Below are 20,396 nucleotides of genomic sequence, written 5' to 3' on the forward strand. Positions count from 1 at the left end.
AAGCGTTTCTGATTTCTGTCTTACAGGTGATATTTGCACACACTCTCCTTTTCTGCTACATTCCTTCTCTACAGTTGAGTTTCCAGGATTACAAATAGATAGAACTTACATTCACCAACGTCTTCAGCATAAGGAATCTCAAAAACATTGTACCTTCACAGGTCCTACCACTTCTGAAATAAAGGCAGGACCAGGTCCTAAGAAGAGCATAGATTCGGGAGTCTCACGTAGATTTGTGTCGCGCTAGCTACAAACAGGTAAGCAAAGCTTCTCCTCACCTTTATTTCTCACCTGGAAGCATGGCGACCACGTTTATGGTTTTCTCTTTCGAAGATATTTTTTAAAAGCTCGCTTTTATTTTTGCTTCTTCTCAATATTTCTTCTGTGGTTTGAACTTTCAAAACCGACATCGATTTTCCAATTCCCATTATAGAATGTTTTCCTTTTCTCCGAAGTCAAAGAAGTGATCCCTCGAAGCCACAGAAAAATCGTCTTTGAAATAAATGAAAAGTGGGTAGAGGTCTTGGATCCAGTGAACTGCAGAGAAAACAAAACTCCCTACTACCAAGGTGAGAAGCACCTGCTAAGGGGGAGGGGCTGAGTCAGGTAGCATTGCTCCCTGTGGATTCCGGTTTTGTCTTTCCCGTCAATTAGTACGATGGGGACATACTTGTAGTGTTCAATGATGTCTCCCACTGAATTAAACTTCTGAAACACAGAAAAGAAAGTTAATGAAAATTTAAATATCTTTTGTGTCAGTGGGTTAAAGCACAGAATAAGGTTTTTTTTTTTTTGAATTGTGAAGGTGTGTCAGAAAGTGATTTTAAAAAAAGAAAGTGGAAAGCCAGCTCTTGAAGGATGAGTGATAAAAATATTAAGTTAACATGGGAGAGTAAGGTGGTTGGGGAGACCAAAAGTGAGCAGGTCAGGGCTCGACCTTCACTGAGTGAATTGGTGGGAAGGCCTGCAGTGAGCTCCCCTCCCGGAAACCCCTGTGTTCCAGGGAGTCCTGGGTAATCAGAAGGAACAGAGCCGGCCACAAGGTGCTGGCAGTTCTTAGCCAATGTCACTTCCTTCCCTGGGTTTCTTGTGAAATAATGAGGTGACAGCAGATCTTTACTTTTATGTTTCTGGAGATGCACAGATGAAGGGCCGTGGCGATTGAATGGACAGTGAGATTATTTCAAGTTTGGGGAATCAGGACATGCTTTGCTGAAGATGCAGACTCAAAATGAGCTATACCTTCTGGGTGATTCTAGATAAAGGGACAAGAGGGTTTAAGGATTCTAAAAGCATGAACAAAGGCAGGTGTTGAGGACATGAGGGTCCAGACGGTGATTCTGATGAGCTGAGTTTGGATGTGTCCTCAAAGGAAATCCTGGAGGGTGAGTAGGAAGAGTTCACTCAGCTTGCCTTGCACACCTTAAGACAATGTTGATCCTCCTCGGCCTCAGCCCTGGGAGGTGAGCAGGGCAGGGGGAATGGCCTTCATGGAAGAGCTATGGAAACTGCAGCTCACAGACATGGCCTGACCTGCTTGGAGGTCACACAGCCAGGGAGCCACAACCAGGAATGCAACCTGGTTTTTCTGGACAGGAGTCCTCTGCTCTTGCCCTTCTACAGTGCCTACGGCTTGTGACCCTGGGTTCCAACAGACTAGGAGAGAGGACACAGCCTGAAGGGAGGGAGCCCTGGCAGGGAAGCCTTTGATGCTGCTCTAGTGTGATTCCTCCCTCTGCCCAGTGCGTCCCAGCACAGACGTATTTGCAGGCCTTCAGAATATCCAACAGGGAATGGAATTGTCATGGTGCCTGTCCTCGTGCAGATTACATTCTGGTTGGGACAGACGGGAAATAACTTCCTATACAAGGAGGTAATTTCATTTAGGGATAACGTGCTCTGAAATTAATTAACTTGGAACTCAAGAACATCACCAGGCTACCCACGGACCTTCCCTTGGGGCTGCTTGTGGCTACTGGGAGGGAACTCCTTTTCCTTGGGGGAGCACTGAGTTGAAAAGCTAGAGACCTGTAACCGCCATGGTGGAGGGTATGAAGACAAAGAGGCCACTGGAGGAGGGTGTGAAGACAAAGAGGCACCACACTGGGGGAAAGACTCCAGGAAAGAGTCAGGGAATGACTAATCTCCTGACATGCACCAGTCCCTGGATCCACTCCATTCCTGCCCATCCTGAAGACTGAGTCCACAAGCTTCCCCATCGTTCCCACCCAAGCTCTTCTGACACAGATTCTGTCTTTTCACACTAAAACAGACCTGCTTGAATCTGTGACTTGCCCCTCTGCACCTGTTACTAGATCTGGTTTCAAGGACATAACCTATCTGTCCACCCCTAATAGGGATACGATAAATACTAGTTCCTACCTGATGCTAAGGTACGGTGGTTTCCCTTTTGTGCCATGGGGAAAGCAAGTGTTTTGTTAGAGAAGTCGTACGTGAAGGGCTTTTGGGGACCAAGTGCCTGAGTTCCGAACTAGGCTGTCCCACTCACTAGCTGTGTGACCTCGGGCAGGTTTCTCACACTCTCTGTTTCAGTTTCTCTATTTATGAACATGATGCTAAGTAATATCAGGACCCACCTCTGAGGGCCCTTGTGAGGATTAATTGAATTGACACATATTCAGCATTTAGAAGACAGCTTGTTATACAATGAGTGCTCAATAAATAAATGTCTCATTACCATGACCTCATCCCTTTTGGCTTTGCCAAGAACAAAGAGCAATGAAATCACTGGAGAAGTTTATAGATGATCATTGTACACCTTCAGGAAGGCTTTTTTTTTTTTTTGTATTTCATTTCCAGTTATAAACTAGGAACAGAGTTTTCTTTCTCTTTTTCGATATTTGACAAAACTAAAAGTAATGAAAAGAAACTTCTCACGTGGAACTCTTCTGCAAAATTGGCTAACCACGTGGCACAGAGGAAAGCCTCTTCGGTGATCTTCACCTTCAGAAGGAAAATGCATGGCTCCTCTTCTCATTCCTGTTATCTTCAGGATGGTCTTGAAATAATGGGTTCAATATTAACTGTTTTAATAACCTACTCCGTGGATGCCATTTTATAGGAAATTGTAATCTTAATAAGTGGTAGGAAGCAAGCAAGGCAGGAGCGATAAATCATTACTGTCATTTCTGATTATGCCCTTCTAGTGATAGGCCCACAAATGATAAATAATTACCCTAAAGAGACTTTTAAAAAATATTATAATGAAGCTCTTAAATAAGAAAATTCTTATTAAATGATTTTTCCAGGAGGGCAGCGAATGTCATCCGAATATTAGATCTTAAAATTTCTTTAAATCTTTTGTGTTTGCCCTACATACCAATGGTAGGCAATGACTTACTTGCCAGAAGGGTAAAGAAATCTGTTTGGGTGCATGCATAGGAGTGAAAGAAGAAAAGAGAGAAGCGGGCAGGGGAAATGAGAAGCTGTGAGCTCGTGGGTTCATTGTTTGTCTCTGCTTACTAGTCTTTAACGTTTATCAAGTAAATGTTTATCATAATTTTCAGTCACTTATCATAACCATTTGCAGGACAAGGAAAGGTCTGATGATGGAAATTGCTCCTTTCTATGAGCTTTCACAGAAACGTTGACACATGTGGTTTCTGAACTCGGACGCAGGTTAATGCCTGGCAGCAGGTGAATCTCGTGCCAGGGCTGGTGTTCTAGCAGCTGCTAAGTATTTCCAGTCTCACCCCTGCTTAGGTGCATGCGTCCATAGGCACAGATGAGCAGGGTAGTCCCTGGACGGCAGGGACTCTGTGTCCTCAGAATGGAGCATGAAGTCTAACATAGTGTAGGCATAAAATGAATGCTTGACCAATAACTTGGCCAAAGACATTTCTGATGTTTGAATCCACCGAGTTTGTGGTGCTTTGTTATAGGCCCCAGGGAATGAGGACACTGGGTCTTTCCTAAATCTGAATTCAGACATGAGTTTCTAGCCACGTGGCTAAAAGGATGACCCAAATACCTAAAAACGCAGCAAAACGGACCTTCCCAGGCTTATTCTTGGCAGACGTGGGTGGGTTTGCTCGCCTTCTGTGCTTGGGGAGGGTTGGCGTGCTCGCCTTCCGGGGGCCTCATCCAGGCATCCCCTGCCACCCCCATGTCCTGGAGTAGCTGCCCCTCACTTGTGCCTGGGTGCACAAACTCAGTGCAGAGGCTCTCGGGAATCATTTCCGGTGGAAACCCATCCTCACTAAGCACCTGCCTCTGTGTGTCTGAGCCTCTATGACTGTATTTACATCACCTCATCTGATAGGTGTCTCTGCGTTGGATGTGTGGTTAGATTCTCAAGTTTGCAAGGCAGCCAAAAAGCCCCACAAAATCAAAATCATCCTTGACAACTCTGTGTCTCATTACCTTTCTCCTGCAGGGTCAAACTAAGACGCTATTTCTTTATTTAAGCCCCAGATGAAGTAGCTGGTGCTGGCTTGCACTCAGCAGAGCCTTACTGTATCAAATTCTCTCTCCCTTTTGTAAAGCTGGGAGCATCTGCCCTAGCCAAGCAGGTGCTCGCATGCCTGGTGAGGGGCAGGAGGGAGCTGAGAGCAAGCTACACTGTCCCACCCGCGCACCAGCACCTGGCGCGTAAGGCAGGAAAATATACAGATGTAAAGTGTAATTTCTCACCCAGTGCCTGGTGCATAGTAAGCTTCACGAAAGTGTTAACTCTCTTTCACCCCCATTCTGGATGGTTTTCAAGCAGGCTGGCGATTATTTGCATTTGGTCACGATGTTATCCGAGACCATATGAGTATTTTTGCAGAATGAAAAATGAAGCCCAGCCTTGCTCTGTACCTGATGTTAGTGGGGTCCTGTTACCTAACATTTGTGTCTCAGTGTCACTGTTAGTTGGAAATGTTGGTGACACCGATGCTGCAGGGTTGCTAGGAAGGATGAAATCGGTCAAGGTAATTAGTAATTGTTAACTGTGCAGAATAGGTCCTGTTCACAGCAAACATGCAGGTGTTAAATAGGAAAAGGGAGACTTGCTTGGGGGGGATAAAGCATGGGAGGAGAAAACTCCGGAATATCCAGAAAGGGTTTTCTTAAAATAGGCATTTGAATCCTTAAGGGGTCCTTGGTGACGATAATTAGAGCAGCTCACCTGGAAGCTGATGGTCTAATCTGGGCTGTCACAGATGGTAAGAGCTTCCCTCCTGAGGCGGGGAACTGGCTGACAATCTGATTAAACGCTATTGGGATGTCATCGCAGAGTAAGAGTCGCTGTCTCCTCTTTTATGAGAAGACCAAAGTGTGGCATGCAGGGGGGAAAAGCTGTGACCTCTTTAGGGCTGTGTCCTTGCTGGTAAAAGGGGCTCAGTAATGCATTCTTCCCTGAGGTTTTTTGAGGTCCAGGTAAGGGAGCAAATGACACAGCATTTCGCAGAAGCTCCGTGTGTCAGGGTGCATGATTTCCACTTGCTGTGTATCCTGAGCATTTAGAAGTCATATACAGCTTTTTTAAAGAACATGAGCTGGAAGAAGCTAGAAAGGATAGAGGAGGACTGAGATGGAACTGTACCCGTTATTACAGTGACTCGGGAATAAGAATGAAAATATAATAACTCATATTTAACATGGGCTTGCTAAGTCTCAGGCTGGCTCGGAGTGCGTTATGTTTGTTACGTCACTAATCCTCATCACAAAAAGGAAAATTGGCTACTTCCCTCTAGCTTTGCTATCATCCTCTCTTGGTATGGCTGCATTTAGCAGATTTATGTATTAATCTATCTATCCACTCATGTTCTCATTTATGCCCAGACTTTCCCAGGCTCTCACAAAGGCTGGTGCCGACCACACCTCTCCAGCCATGAGCGATTCTCCGAAAGTGCTTGGGGTCAGACACTGGGTTTAAGTTGGAGTCTCCATGCAGTTGGGATTCTCACATACGCACGTACCCGATGCGCTTTGGCAGCCCTGGCCATGTTCTTCATTGTAATCTCTACTGAAGAACATTGAGGTCTGGAGATGCTAAATGAGAATTACTGAATTAGAGAAGTCCAGACAAGAAAAGAACATTACATTTGAAGAAATTAAAGCCCAGAGATGTTAAGTGACTGACCTGAGCTCACATGCTTAGTAAATGGTGATGCAGAACTTAACGCCTACCCTTCCCTTCCAACCCGCCTTCCTACTTTCCTTTCAAGAAGAGTTGAAGGAGTAGCTTCTCCTCACGCTCTCACTTTCTACTCATTTGTCTCTAGCCATTTACATAACTTTCTGAGCCTCAGTTTCCCTATATCTAAGGTTGGAGCAATTGTTATGTGAAGGAGTCATTGAGGGTTCATGTGAGGTGATGCAGAGAGACCAGGCCTACCATAAGCACATTCAGTGAAAATTAGTCTCCTTCCTCCTTTGTCTTTATGCAGTTCATGAATGCCTTAATTGATGGATTCTCTCACCTAGCTGCCTATCAGCAGGTCTGTACTGAGGATGGGCATGCTCAACATGGCACTGAATGCTGTGCTTGAGCTCACATTCAATTTGGAGACACAAACCTAAGGGTTCCTAATGCCAGCAGGTGTGGTGAGGAATGCCTGCCGTGGGAGTTTGGCGTGGGGGCAGGGAAGGAATGTGGTGTTAACACTAACTGGGGCTTCAGGGGAGACCTCCTGGGAGGCAGAACTTCGATGTGTCCCGCAGAATGACTTTCCTTTAATGGGCAGAGCCGTGTGGAGGGTTCACGGAATGGTCAGGATTGGCTGGGGCTCATGAGCTGAAGCGTGAGGTGGGCAGGGCTGCTTGTAGAAGGGGCTGGAAGTGAATTAGTCTCCACCTCCAGGGCGGCGCTCTTTTCTCCTCCCCCAGCAGTTATGGGGATATGACAGATAACTTGGCCAGCATTCCCCTCCGCCCCCGCAACATCTCCCCTTGTTGTCTTTGGTCTGGAAAAGGGAAGCTGTCAGGTTATACCCACCTCATCTCCCCTCAGTCCTGTCCCCAGGGCGAACTGCTGATTCTTCTCCAGGAAACGGATTTTCACATTGTAGACTTTGTTCCCATAAAACACCACCAGCACGTAGGGTTCTGCCCTGGATTTCGTGGAACAGTCTCGGACCAAGAAAGTGCCGTCCTGAAGCAGAAGGAAGAATGGTCATCTCTCAGGCATGCCAGCATCCCAACCCTGCCGACGTGGGTCGCAGTGACACTTGTGCGTGCCACGTTCCCACATGCCTTGCTCTTTGGCACACCAGTTCTTCGTGCAGTTTAATTGAGTATTTGAGGGTCAGCATTTGTAAGGGCCCTCGTTAATTTCTGAAGAGTGTACCAGTCAGATCAGGACACCCCCTTCTTCCAAATCTTCCACCATCCCCCACTGGCCTCAATGTCATGCCTACAACCACAGCGTGATGTTCGTGGATAAATGCTCCAGCCTGTCTTGGGGTTTTGTTTCCCTCCTGTCTCCAGCCAAGCCACTATTTCCCACCGCCTTGCTTCTGGGCTCTCAGGTTTCACACAGGCAACCTCATCTGTGGGGAGTAGCCCTCCACCTCCCCTCCTGGGGGTGCTACCTTCACCTGCCCATGTTCCCATATATCCTATTCTGCCTGGTGCTCGGGTGTTATTCTAGAGACAGTGGGAGCCACTGCAGGCTTTAGCAGGAGAGGCTTTTAGCATAATACATGGAGACTCTGAGTGGGGAGATGTTAATATAGGGCTAGGGTCCCCCCAAAAAACATGGGGCTTCAGTCATTGATAGCAGCGTGAGCGGACATGGGGGGGAGGGGCTAACATAGCCTCCGGTGAGGGGAAGGCAGGTGCAGGGGAAGAAGGAGGAGACAGAAGATTGATTAGGAAGGAAACCCAGAAGCGTCAGTGTGACGGGAGCCAAGGGAAGAGATGGAGGGTTTCAACAGTGTGAGATGGCTTGAGGGCTGTGAAGAGGCCGACTGCAGGCATCAGGCCCACCCTGGGGAATAGCTCGCTGGAGGTCTGGTCATAAACGGCCAGGAAATGGAGCGATACTCCTGGATTCTCCTAAATAGAAACACACCTGCAAGGATGGTTGTGTGGCTACATTGTGTCTTTTATATGATGAAAAATACTGAAAAATCTGTAACTGTAATTGCATAGATTCTTGCATAGATGGTTATAAATGATCTATTAGAATAGATCTAATTAGATGTGTGCAGGACTTACTATTTTTTATAGATCGATATTATATATAATAATTTATAATTAATTGTTACATATAATTATCTCCATATAGACTATATTTTATATCTATATATCTATAACTATTATGCATAACTAATATATACAGTTATAGATATAGATAATAATGGTTATAATACAATAATACTATAAATATATTAAGTTTATAAATAATACTAAGAAACTGTAGTGACGTGGTAATTCTGGTAGCTAAGGTTTATTGAGACTTGCTCTCAAGACGCTAAGCATTTTAGAGGCACCTGGGTGGCTCACTTGGTTAAGTGTTTGCCTTTGGCTCAGGTCATGATCTCAGGGTCCTGGGATCGAACCCCTCATTAGGCTCCCTGCTGAATGGGGAGTCTGCTTCCCCCCCTCCCCTCCCTCCTGCTTGTGCTCTCTATCTCAAATAAATACAATCTTTAAAAAAAGATGCTAAGCATTTTACACACATTATTTCATGTGATGTTTACATAAAATTTGAGAAATTATTTTATCCCCATTTTACAGGTAAGGGAAGTAGGGTCTGATTGCTTAAGTGAATCCACTAACGCAACACAGCTAGTTAGTAGATTACCTAAAAGTCAAGCCCAAGTTCTTGCCCTTTAAATATATCAGCCTCTGAGTACATAAAGTGGGATTGAGGAATTTTCTGGAACTTGTTCTACCTGAAACATTTAGCCGTAATTGAAGCCTTAAGATTCAAGCACAGAACATTGCCCGAGATCAGAAAGGGAGAGGACGCCAAGACACGGAACCAATTTTTGGATTTATCATCTTAACCTCTGCAATGAGTTTGTCATCACGAATCTGGGCGATCCTGCAATTTAAATGAAATTATATTTCCTTAATTGGAAACATGTTTTGACAAAACTGAGACAAACAGAATAGGAAAAGATGAAGTCATGCCACTGAGATGCTGTTTTCTCAGTGCTTTTGTGGGAGGAGACAGAAACAGGCACAGAGAGCTGTGGCAAAAGGAGCCTTGACCGAGTGCCAAAATGTTGCTGGAAGGACGTTATGGGATATATACATTGCTCTAGAATTCTAGCACCATCCCCACAGTGGCTCCGCGAAGCAAACGGGCTCAGAGAGTGCAGTGGCTCATTGGCTACTGATTAACCAGGAGTAGGAGGCAAGGTTGGAGCTGGTACCGTGCTCCCCCATCTACGCGGAGAGGTCAACTCAGGTGGGATTCCCTGGGGAGGGGGCAGGAAGGGTCCTGTCGGCAAGGCATCAGCTACCCACCTACGGCTCCCCGCTGGAATGTAAAGAACTGTGATGGCTACTAGAGGCAGTTGTGGTTTTGTAAAAAGAGCCCTGATCTTGAATATACGTTCTGCCACTTTTTCCACTTTTTCCTCTTGATGACCTAGACCTTGATTTAGCCTCAGGTTCCTCATCTAGAGAATGAGATCGTTCCATTGACTTCTAATATGTTCAAGATACTTTGTTAGCAACTGTATTAATTTCCTACTGCTGCTGGAACAAACCACCATGAACTTCGTGGACTAAAGTGCAGATTTATTCTCCTGTGGTTCTGGAGACTGAGTTCTGATATGGGTTTGACTGGGCTAAAATCAAGGGGTCACAGGGCTGGGTTCCTTCTGGAGGCCCTTGGGAAGAATGCATTTCCTTGCGTTTTTTGGCTTCTAGAGGCCGCCAGCAGTCCTTGACTTATGGCCCCCATGTCTGACGGACATTCCTGCCTTCCTCTTACAAGGATTCTTGTGATTACATTGAATCCACTCAGATAATACAAGATACTGTCCCCATCTCAAGATTCTTAATTTAATCACATATGCAAAGCCCTTTTTCCAAGTAAGGTGGTATATTTTACAAGGTCTGGGGATTAGGATGTGGGTTTCTTGTCAGGGGGCTTTATTCAATTTACCCTAGAAACTTACATATAATTTATCTTATTTAATTTCACAATATCAATTCTGAGAGCTACAGTTTATTAAAATTTATTGGGGACCTACCATTTATCCACCCATTTACTAATTAACTCACTCATCCATTTTTGTATCTCTTCATTCAACAATAAACATTGCACTGGTTAGTTGAGGAGCGGTTTTCATGCTCCAACAGTCTTGAGAACCTTTCTGTCTCTTCTGAGAGATTTCTCACAGCCTAGTAGAGCTCTCTGCTCATAGTAGAATAGTTATTTAATAACTATTTGCTATTTGTTACGGTGGTTCTAGTAGTCATTTGATCTGATCCCAAGTATGTCACTTCTTTTCTCCTTGTGGTCATATGGTAGGTTTGTCCTTCCCCACCCCCTTGGGAGTTAGGCCTGGCCATGTGAATCACTTTGGCCAATGAAGTGTGATCAGAGACGAGTGTTACTTTTGAGAGCATGTGCTAAGAGCCAGTGTGTGACTGGAGGTGAGCACCCACGAGACGCGGTCTCCACCAGCACCCAAACCTTTCTAGCCCATGGAGCTCAAGCAAGAAAGTTTTGCTATGCTAAGCAACTGAGATCTTGGGGTAGTTACTACAGAAACCTATCATACCCTGACTATGACAGCATTCATGATCCCTGCACCTTTCCTGAAGACAGGAGACATGAAGACCTGCCTGTACTGTGGGCAGACCTTTAGTAATGAGATGACCTTGGAAGAAAGCAGAAGGAAGGCATCTTCCATGGTGACCTCCATTCAGACCTCAGCTTCCACATCTGATCTCCAAAATAGTTCCTTAGGGTTGATTTTACTGTTTTCATTTAATCAATAAAGAAACCTAAACTTAAAGATATTTTTTTTAATTCAATTAACCATCATTAGTTTCAGATGTAGGGTTCAGTAATTCATCAGTTGCATATAATACCCAGTGCTCATCACGACACATGCCCTCCTTAAAGATATTTTGGAAAGAGCAAGTCACATGATTCATAGTGACACAGCCAAGTCCCGCTTTTAATGACTACCTCCTGAGCACTGAGAGATACAGGCTGGTGCGTCAAAGCACACTGCTTGGTACGTGCCGGGGGACCTACGGGCAGAAAACCGTAAGACGGCTGCAGGCAGGGTGAGATGGGCCCTCTAGAAGGCGTTACCTTGTTCTCCTTCCTTAATGCCTCTTCTACTGCCTTGCGGCTGTGTTCTCCGATGTACCAGTCATTCTGCTGAACATCCTGTGGTGCAGGTAAGTGATGAATATTTTAGGGTCAAAAAGAAGTACTAACTTTAATCAATTAATTAACGAAAGTGTGCTTTTGTTCTACTAGGGGTCACACCACAGTTTGATTTATAGCAAATACGCAGTATAAAAATTCCATCCCTGGATCTGGAAATGGACACAGGAAAAGCAACTGCGGCTTAGGGATTATAGGAAACTGGCATGACAGAGTCCATCTGTCATTGAAAGTAACCAGAAATTTCACTCCCATCTGTTGAGAAAGGCCCTTTGGCACCACGCTCAAAATGGGTAATAAACCTTCTATCTACCAGTGCTTTCTGAATCTGCACCCGCTGAAGCTAAGGTGGGAGGTGTATTGTTTGTGAAGCCAGTGTGGCCTTAGTCCTTGCAAAACCAGCAGGGGAGGAAGAGGTGCAGGTCAAGAGCATCTTTATAGCTCTTGCGTGAAGTCACATGTGGTGGAACTGGGATTCGAACCCTGGTCTGTCTGGCTTTCTCCCTGATACCCTGTTATACCAATTGATTTATTTTGATGATAAAATCCACCATAACAGAAGAAAGGGCAGTCAGGGAGATGTACCATGAATCTACAATTCCTTTACTGGATTCCAAGGATGATAACATTAAACAATCCCTTGCATGAGTCCAACCTCTCCAAGGCCATTCTTCATTCATTATCCAGTCCACCCCCATAATAATCCTGTGAGGTTGGCATGTCAGGACAGTGCAGGCTCAGGGAATCAGCATCTGTCATGTGACTGGCAAGAACTAGGTTTGGGACAGCAGGTCTTTGTTCTCTCCATCTGAGTCTCTGGTCTTCCCAGCACATACCTGATGGTACACCACCAAGCATATGTGAGTGCCATTGGGAGAGGCATGAGCTAGTGGCAGCCTAAGTCTGCAACGTCACTGGCTGCAGTCTGAGGACGTGGGTCCGGCCAACCAGATGTGCTTGCTGTTCTCTGGACATGCATAGCTTCAGGGCTTGGAATGAGCTAGCCCTGCTGCCTAGAAACCCCCTCACACCTCACCCTTTCCTTCCGCCTGGCTCTGCTACTATCTTCCATCCAGTTGGGGATCAAAGTCATCTCTTATTTAACACCCCCTTTGGAATAAATTCCTCTACCTAGACCATAACCCCTTGGGAAGGTCCAGACACAGGACCAGCTCTGCTCTATTCCTGCAAAGCCATGGAATAGGCTCCAGAAACAAAGGGGCCTTAGAGCCCCATCCCCCTCAGAAGTGGGAGCTCTCAGAGCTCAGAGTGATCTGCTGCTTCTGGAGGGTCTCTCAGATAGTCTAGGGGCTTGGCCGGGCTCAGTCATGGTGCATTTCAGCTATTCTGACTTTATTTACTTGTTCAAACTGGAAGACGCTTAGAGATTTTATAGTCCTGTGTTTCTCCAGGTGTGGTCATGAGTGCCGGCAGGTGAGTTTAGGTGGCACTCAGATACAGCATTAAATAACTCTGAATTACTTGGGGGAGAAATAGCTCCCTTTCAGTTCTCTGTCTAGCCCTTTGAATAATTCAAGAGGAATGTTTCATTTTTGTTCTAGTATGTTCCCAATAACTCTCTGGCATTTTTAATCTCTCCTGCAGTCCTTATGCTGAAAGCCATTAGTGAATGGTGGGATCTTGCTACAGTTTAATGGCCTTGTTTTGTTTGAGCTTAAGCAACCTAAGAATGTGGTAAAATAGACACAACATAAGATTTACCATTTAAGCCATTTTAAGTGTATAATGCAGTGACGTTGAGTACATTTTCATGGTTTTGCAACCATCACCACTGTCCATCTCCAACACTTTGTCATCATCCCAAACTGAAATTATATATATAAATCCCTGCTTGAGCATTTGGATTGTTTGCACATCTTGGCCTTATTGTGAGAAATGCTGCTGTGAACATGGGTGTACAAATACCTGTCTGAGTCCCTGCCTTCAATTCTTTGGGGCATATATGCTCAGAAGTGGGTTGTTGAAATTAGTTTTAAGGTTACTTCCTATCTATGGCATGTAATACTGGCTTTCTCTTTAGAACAGTGGTACAAAGTGAAAAAAAAAAGAGTCAAAGAATATTAATAAGTAAACATTATTATTGATAGTACATGGGTAGGTCACAGATCATAAGGTGCACTGAAATTGTTGACATCAGGGAACTCCTGATCTAGTGCAAGCTTCTCCCATGCCTGTGAGGGATCCAGGCTCTGGGAGGGGCGTGATTTTGGAGAGACACCTGGTTAGAACTCAGGGATTTCTGTGCTCATGAAGAAGATGACAGAGGGAAAGGAATCCAGGTACACAAAAAGGAACAATAACAGAAGTATGTGCAAAAGTTTCCCAAAGTCTAACTTAAGAGTATGTGACCTCTTTTAGAATTAAGGTAGAAATTAATATAAGGACAGCAAAAGACTTTTAGGATACTGCAGGGATTATAGGACTGGACCAGAGATATCTTATATGCTCTGCTTCTACTTAAAACGCTTTGCAAGCTCCACAGCAGGACCCCACGCATATGAGGATATGGAATGGAGACCCAGAAGAAGCATATTCCTCTGTGCCTTATAGTGAAAGACTTTAATAAGCAATGTTATAAGGTAATGGAGGGAAGGGCATCGAAACTACAAAGAAAGTTTTGACACCCACGCTCCCCCATAGTAAATGTAAGTGCAACATGATCCAAGAAGACCATAGGGATGGTGAATATTTTAGAAAGAGATCAGGAAATAGATGAAGGACAAACAAGAGTACATCTGTTATCCATTAGCATCTCTCCCTGCTCTATGTCTCTTCTGGGGCAGAGACCATATCCTCTAGCATGTTTTGTGGCATATAATAAATGCTCAATAAATAGCTGTTGGACTGTTCAAATGAAATGAGTATGTGATAGGTGGATCTTTTATTGACAAAAGAATTGCAATATATAAATCCTTGTTAGTCCTGAAAGATTATTGAACAGCTAGTGAATATAAAACACAGGTCTTGATATCTCTATTTTTTTGATTAATTAATGCCACTTGGAGAATCTGAGAATATGCAAATTAAAGACTGGTAAAAGACTGGTAAAAGACCTATACAAGATGTAGCAAAACACTGTAAAGTATATTAAAAACCAGTAATATATAGCCAGGAGGGGAAAAAACAAAGCCAATCATGATGATCTCCTTCTAAGCATTGTTCAATAAAGCGCTCTGTCGATGCTAAGTTCATCCAGAAAGACACTGAAGAGAAGCATTTGTTTTACCTTTGCATCAGACCTTGTAGGGAAAGGTTTTCTCCAGCTTGTGTTTTTATAGTGAAGCAAATTTTCCTGAGGGCTGAAGCGGGCTGGAGACTGACATCTCTGAGGAGGATGAAACTGCATGCTTTCTTTATGATCTGGAGAAAAGGAAATTCACATATAAATATGATTTTGTTACTGTTTCAGATTACCTCCCTCCAACAAGGAGCTGGAACTCATCACTCCTTCCTGTATCTGGGGCAACCTTCTTGGTCTACACTACTGTGCTCTCATTCTGGACAGCAATCTCCTCTGGATTGTTCTCTTGCTTCAGCTTTTGCCCCTTTCTCTCTAGGGCATCTGGAGTAATCTTAACAAAATGTAATTCTGACTTTGTTATTCCACCTGGTAAAAATCCTTCCATGATTTCCTTTACACCTGAAAGAAAATCCAAATGTTTTACTTCTGTCAATAAGGCCTGGAATAATTTTATCTATCCATCCATCCATCCATCCATCCCACATTGTCTGCTCTGTTCTGGTCATGATGAACTCTGTTCAGTTTCTTAAACAAGCCAAGCCTGTTCTCAACTCAGAACACACTACTTTTTTAACTTGAAAGAATAACTTTTTGTTTTAATGGAATATCAGTTCTTTTAACCTAAAAGAATGAATAACAGATAAATTATGGCTATTCAGACTTGGGCAGTTGGCAGATATTTTATTAAAAATGAACCAAGTAAGCCTGTCACTTTATGGAAAACAACTGGCAGTATTTGTTGCCAGTTATAAAATTAGATTTTTCTAGTGCAAACTAGAATTTGGAAAAACTTTTATCTACCACCGTTACATAACAACACACTTTTCTGATGAGACTGGTGGTGTTATTTGCAAATGTAATTTAAAAAATATTATAAAATGTGTTAACATTGGAAAGATCTGCTCAGGTCTGTGAATAATATTCCAAGTGACCAATGCATGAAATTACAAAATCATGCCTGGTTAGAAGATTCTTTAAAAGAACAAGATAGACCAATGGACTTAAAGTAACAGAATACAGAAAGTTCATTGAAAGGGTTTAGTGTTCACATGGAACCTAAACTTTAAGATACTACCACTTGTCATGTTTTGACATGGTGTTTTCTCTTTATATTCAATGAAAATAGCATATTTCCACGGCATGCCATTCTCATAAATACTAATAAAGGATGAAATCAAGGCCACAAGGAAGGAGTGAAGTGTTAAGAGAAATACTAAGCAAAGATATTTGTAAATATGATAGTAATTTTAAGCAAGGATTAACTGTATAAAAATCATAAAGCCTTGAGAGTATGAAAACAATATCAAAGTAGAATACTGGACAGTAATAATATAACATGGAAGAAAGGTGATTAGTATAAAGCCAGAATTATAAGCTATAGAGTCTTAATTCAGTCTAAAAATATAACTAAAATTATAGTCCTAGTTAGTAGCTGAGTAAGAACTTTGAAAGAGTGGGATACTTGTGACAGTATGCTTTGAAACACAATACTGATAGCAAATATTTACATGTTAGTTACTGTAGCATTTAGGTTTTATGTTTTTATTCTGCTTCTTGTCATAAAAAAGTTGAATTCTTCTCTAAGTTTACTAAGAAGAACAGAGTACTCCTGAAACATTTTACATTCTAATTTAATGGTTCCAAGGATTGTGGGTTTTAATGTGGAGCCTAAGAATGTTTGTTATAGGGAATTACGTGTACGAAAACGTTTGTTGAAAAATGTTTGTTTGCTTGAAGTTTAAATCACATTCATCATAGCAAGTTAATTTCACCCACCAATTTATGACCTTAAAAATAGGAATTATGCTAAAGACATCTCTGATTTTCAAATTTTATAAGTAAAGGAGCTCAATTTTCAAATAGTGCAGAATCCATACCATCAGAATTAGGGCATTCTGAGTTTCTTCTGTTGCTTGGGAAGAGGATATGAACCTCAGATTCTTAAAATTCAAGCATGCTTTTATTTAAAATGTTAAAGGTCATGAATGGGTGAATAGAATTGGAATGTATAACTTCCAAGGGAGAGAAAGAAAGGGGAGTTAGGAGATGAACCCACTATCTGGCAGGAAAAGAAATAGTCCAAAAAAGTAGGGCAAATAGGAGTCACAGAGTAATATAAAAACTGATCTAAAATATTAGTAATCACAATAAATGTCAAAAGTTTAAGCTAAGCATTGAAAAACTAGGTGCAGACTAGTTTAAAAGTTCCAGTTATGTGCAAGTATAATGACACCTAAATATAATGACAAAGTGGTCACTAATGGGAGGATGGAGACTATATACTAGGCAAATCCTAACCAAAAAGCTAAAAGAGCTCTTGTAGTATTTCCAAAAATACTTTAAAACCTTTATTTTAAATTATAGTGGAGCGGTACATAGAGACTTATTACGGAAATGGCCATCGCTATCTTTTCAACATGGATCGAAGCTGTAAGAGTGTACTTGAGAAAAGAAAATAACCATTATCAGCATTGTCTATCACTTGGTTCGTGTAGTTTGCATAATAGTGTTCAGTGATTATGAATTTTTCATTATATTGTGGCAACTGATTTATTATATTTCAACTCTGAGTGCCTTGCTTGAATATTTCAAGAGTCTGACTTGAAAAAGAGCATTTGGGAACAGCTATATGCATTTGTAGTCTATGCAGAACAAAACAACAAACAGAACAACTTTGCTGTGCTGTTTTCCCCTGAAGGCCCTTTGGATCTTTGTTTAATGAGTGAATGAAATTCTGAGCATATAATCCACTACAAATATTTAACTGATTTTGTTCTAGAATAATGGCAGCTGATCTTTGGAAATTATATATATATATTACATATTATAATATTAAATATATATTATATATTATATATACACACACATTTATATGTATACACATACACATATATACATATATAAATATATATATACACACACATATATATATATATTTTACATGAAACTGCATTTTAGTTTTATAACCCCATGAAATAGGACTCTCCTACTTGGAGAACAGAGGGCCACATTAATGAAGAGATTGACACAGAGTAAGCAGAAGAACATTGTGGGGAGGACACTGCATAGGTGGTCAATAAAATTTGAGGCAAGGCAGCCTAATAAAAAAGGCATGGGTTGTAGAATCATATTGATATCAATAATTATTTCCGTATATAAAGCTGTTAGTGTGGTGTTTGACCTGACTGATCACTCAAAAAACACCACTGCTTATGTTAATATTATAAGAGAAACACAGTTTTAGACTCTTCTTTTGTAAGTTATATAAAAGCATTTTATTTTAAGCAGGTATCCATACATATTTATTGGTAAATTTTAATTTACTCTTACACACAATTTAAAAATTAATTTTATAAGAGCCATATCTTTTTTTATTGTTATGTTAATCCCCATACATTACATCATTAGTTTTAGATGAAGTGTTCCATGATTCATTGTTTGTGTATGACACCCAGTGCTCCATGCAGAATGTGCCCTCCTCAATACCCACCACCAGGCTAACCCATCCTCCCACCCCCCTCCCCTCTAGAACCCTCAGTTTGTTTTTCAGAGTCCATCGTCTCTCATGGTTCGTCTACCCCTCTGATTTCCCCTGCTTCATTCTTCCCCTCCCGCTACCTTCTTCTTCTTCTTTTTTTTTCTTAACATATATTGCATTATTTGTTTCAGAGGTACAGATCTGAGATTCAACATTCTTGCACAATTCACAGCACTTCCAGAGCACATAACCTCCCCAGTGTCTATCACCCAGCCACCCCATCCCTCCCACCCCTCCCCCCACTCCAGCAACTCTTAGTTTGTTTCCTGCAATTAAGAATTCCTCATATCAGTGAGATCATATGATACATGTCTTTCTCTGTTTGACTTATTTCACTCAACATAATACCCTCCAGTTCCATCCACGTCATTGCAAATGGCAAGATCTCATTCCTTTTGATGGCTGCATAATATTCCATTGTATATATATACCACATCTTCTTTATCCAAAGAGCCATATCTTTTAAAGAATATTTATAAAATGCTGATAGAAAAAGAAAACGTCAGCAAACAAAAATTTAAGACAGAAAAGAACATAGATCATCTAGAATCCCAAGCTTAGAGATTAAGGTTATAATTTTGGAGTAGAGCCAAACCTTTCTGGACCATCTTCCAATATATCAAAACAATTTGTTTTTTGGTCCTGATACCCATTTGCTTAGGCTCTGTGATGTGGTGAAACAGGCATTGGTTGTAGTCAGTTAACAGCCGCTCCAGACCTTTGGAATTGTCATAGGCAATTAAAACATGGTCTTATCAGAACAACAACAACAACAACCAAAACCTTTGGAATTTCCTAAGTGATAAGAGTGATACAGGTACTTTAATATTTATAACAAGCCCCTTGCAACCACACTTGAGTATATTAATGAGGGGGCTTTCCGGAAGTGCCTAAGGATGGTTGACAGGTAAATCAGCCATGTGCCTGGAGGGTTGGAACTTTTAGTCCCGCCCCCTCGACCTAGGGAAGAGGAGAGGGGCTGGAGGTTGAATCAGTCACCAGTGACCAGTGATTTCATCAATCATGCTTATGTAATGAAGCCTCTCCAAAACCCCAAAGGATGGGGTTCAGAGAGCTTCTAAGTTGGTGAACCAGAATGCTTCCACATGCCATTATACAGGGCCCCAAACTCCATGAGGACAGAAGCCCCTTTGTTCAGGACCTTGCCCTATGAATCCTTTCCATCTGGCTGTGGCTGAGTTGTATTCTTTTACGATCAAACGCTAATCCAGCAAGAAAAATGTTTCTGTGAGTTCTGTGAGCCACTCTGGCAAATTAATTGAACCTAGGGAGGGGTTTGTTGGAACCTTGGATCTATAGCTGGTTGATCAGAAGCCCAAGTGACATATGCTTGGCATCTGGCGTGGGCTGGTGGGGCACAATCTTGTGGGATTGAACACTTTACCTGTGGGATCTAATGAATTCACGTAGTGTCAGAATAGAGTTGAACTGTAGGTCGCCAAGCTGGTGTCGAGAATTGCCTGGTGGTGTGGACCACCCCCCCGCCCCCCACTTTGGAATTGTTGGGTACAGAATTCTCAGACTCCTAATAGCTTAGCTTGAATTCATTAATCAGGGAATTGAGGCAAGTCTGTTTATCAAGTAGTAGCTGAACTATCAAAAATAAGCATTTCCCAAATTCCTTTCTCATTTGTAGAATAAGGATGATAATATCCCCATTGACAGAGGTGTAGATTTCACTCTTCTACACAAAGAGTGCTGACTCCTTCTGCTCAGGCATTCAAATTAAAACCAGTAAGCCTTAGAGAGTCTGCTAGACTGAAAACTGAGTGCTGGGATTGTGTGGTTTTCTGTGTATCTAGTTTCTGCCATGCCCTGGTGATCCAGAAATGAATTTTCACCTAGTAGAATGAACACCTGCTCAGTAAGCTGATGGTGGAGCGAGGCAGGTGTGAAAGCACTGATTAGCTGAAGGGCAGGGCTGTCTCTGTTCTGTATTCTTAGGGCCCAGCCTGATTCGGTATACAACCCATGTGCTTTGTGGATGTTTGATGACTGAAAGAGGAATGAATCAGTGGTGTTTGAAGGCTCTGGAAACATTTCCCCTGTCCATTCTGGGCTGCTTCCTTCATCAACTGTTTCTCGGCCACGAGCGGAGAACAGTCTGCAAGAGCTCAGTACAGATGATATACTCCTGGTCCTGGGGTGCTTGGCTGGACTCATGTCTGTGAAGGCCATCCACTTCACTAACACGGCTGTTCCAATCTTGAATTGCTCTTCATTTTTCACTTGTGCATGGTTTCGTCTTTCAAATTAAGACT

The 20,396-nt window shown here is 42.5% G+C and overlaps 1 protein-coding gene across 1 annotated transcript in view; it reads right to left on the reverse strand.

Annotated features, from left to right (window-relative positions):
• Positions 1-561: 561 nt before the first annotated feature.
• Positions 562-20,396, reverse strand: part of CLNK (cytokine dependent hematopoietic cell linker) — an 84,284-nt gene continuing 64,449 nt past the window's right edge. The window contains exons 15-18 of the mRNA XM_045881826.1: positions 14,562-14,695; positions 11,237-11,314; positions 6,944-7,099; positions 562-708 (exon numbers count right to left, since the gene is read on the reverse strand). Of these exons, the coding sequence (XP_045737782.1) occupies positions 562-708; positions 6,944-7,099; positions 11,237-11,314; positions 14,562-14,695 (515 nt within the window). The remainder of the gene's footprint in view (positions 709-6,943; positions 7,100-11,236; positions 11,315-14,561; positions 14,696-20,396) is intronic.

The sequence above is a fragment of the Mirounga angustirostris genome, unplaced genomic scaffold, assembly GCF_029215605.1.
Source record: "Mirounga angustirostris isolate CCGP_5_RB_7025 unplaced genomic scaffold, mMirAng1.0.hap1 SCAF_2, whole genome shotgun sequence".
Lineage (NCBI taxonomy): Eukaryota > Metazoa > Chordata > Mammalia > Carnivora > Phocidae > Mirounga > Mirounga angustirostris.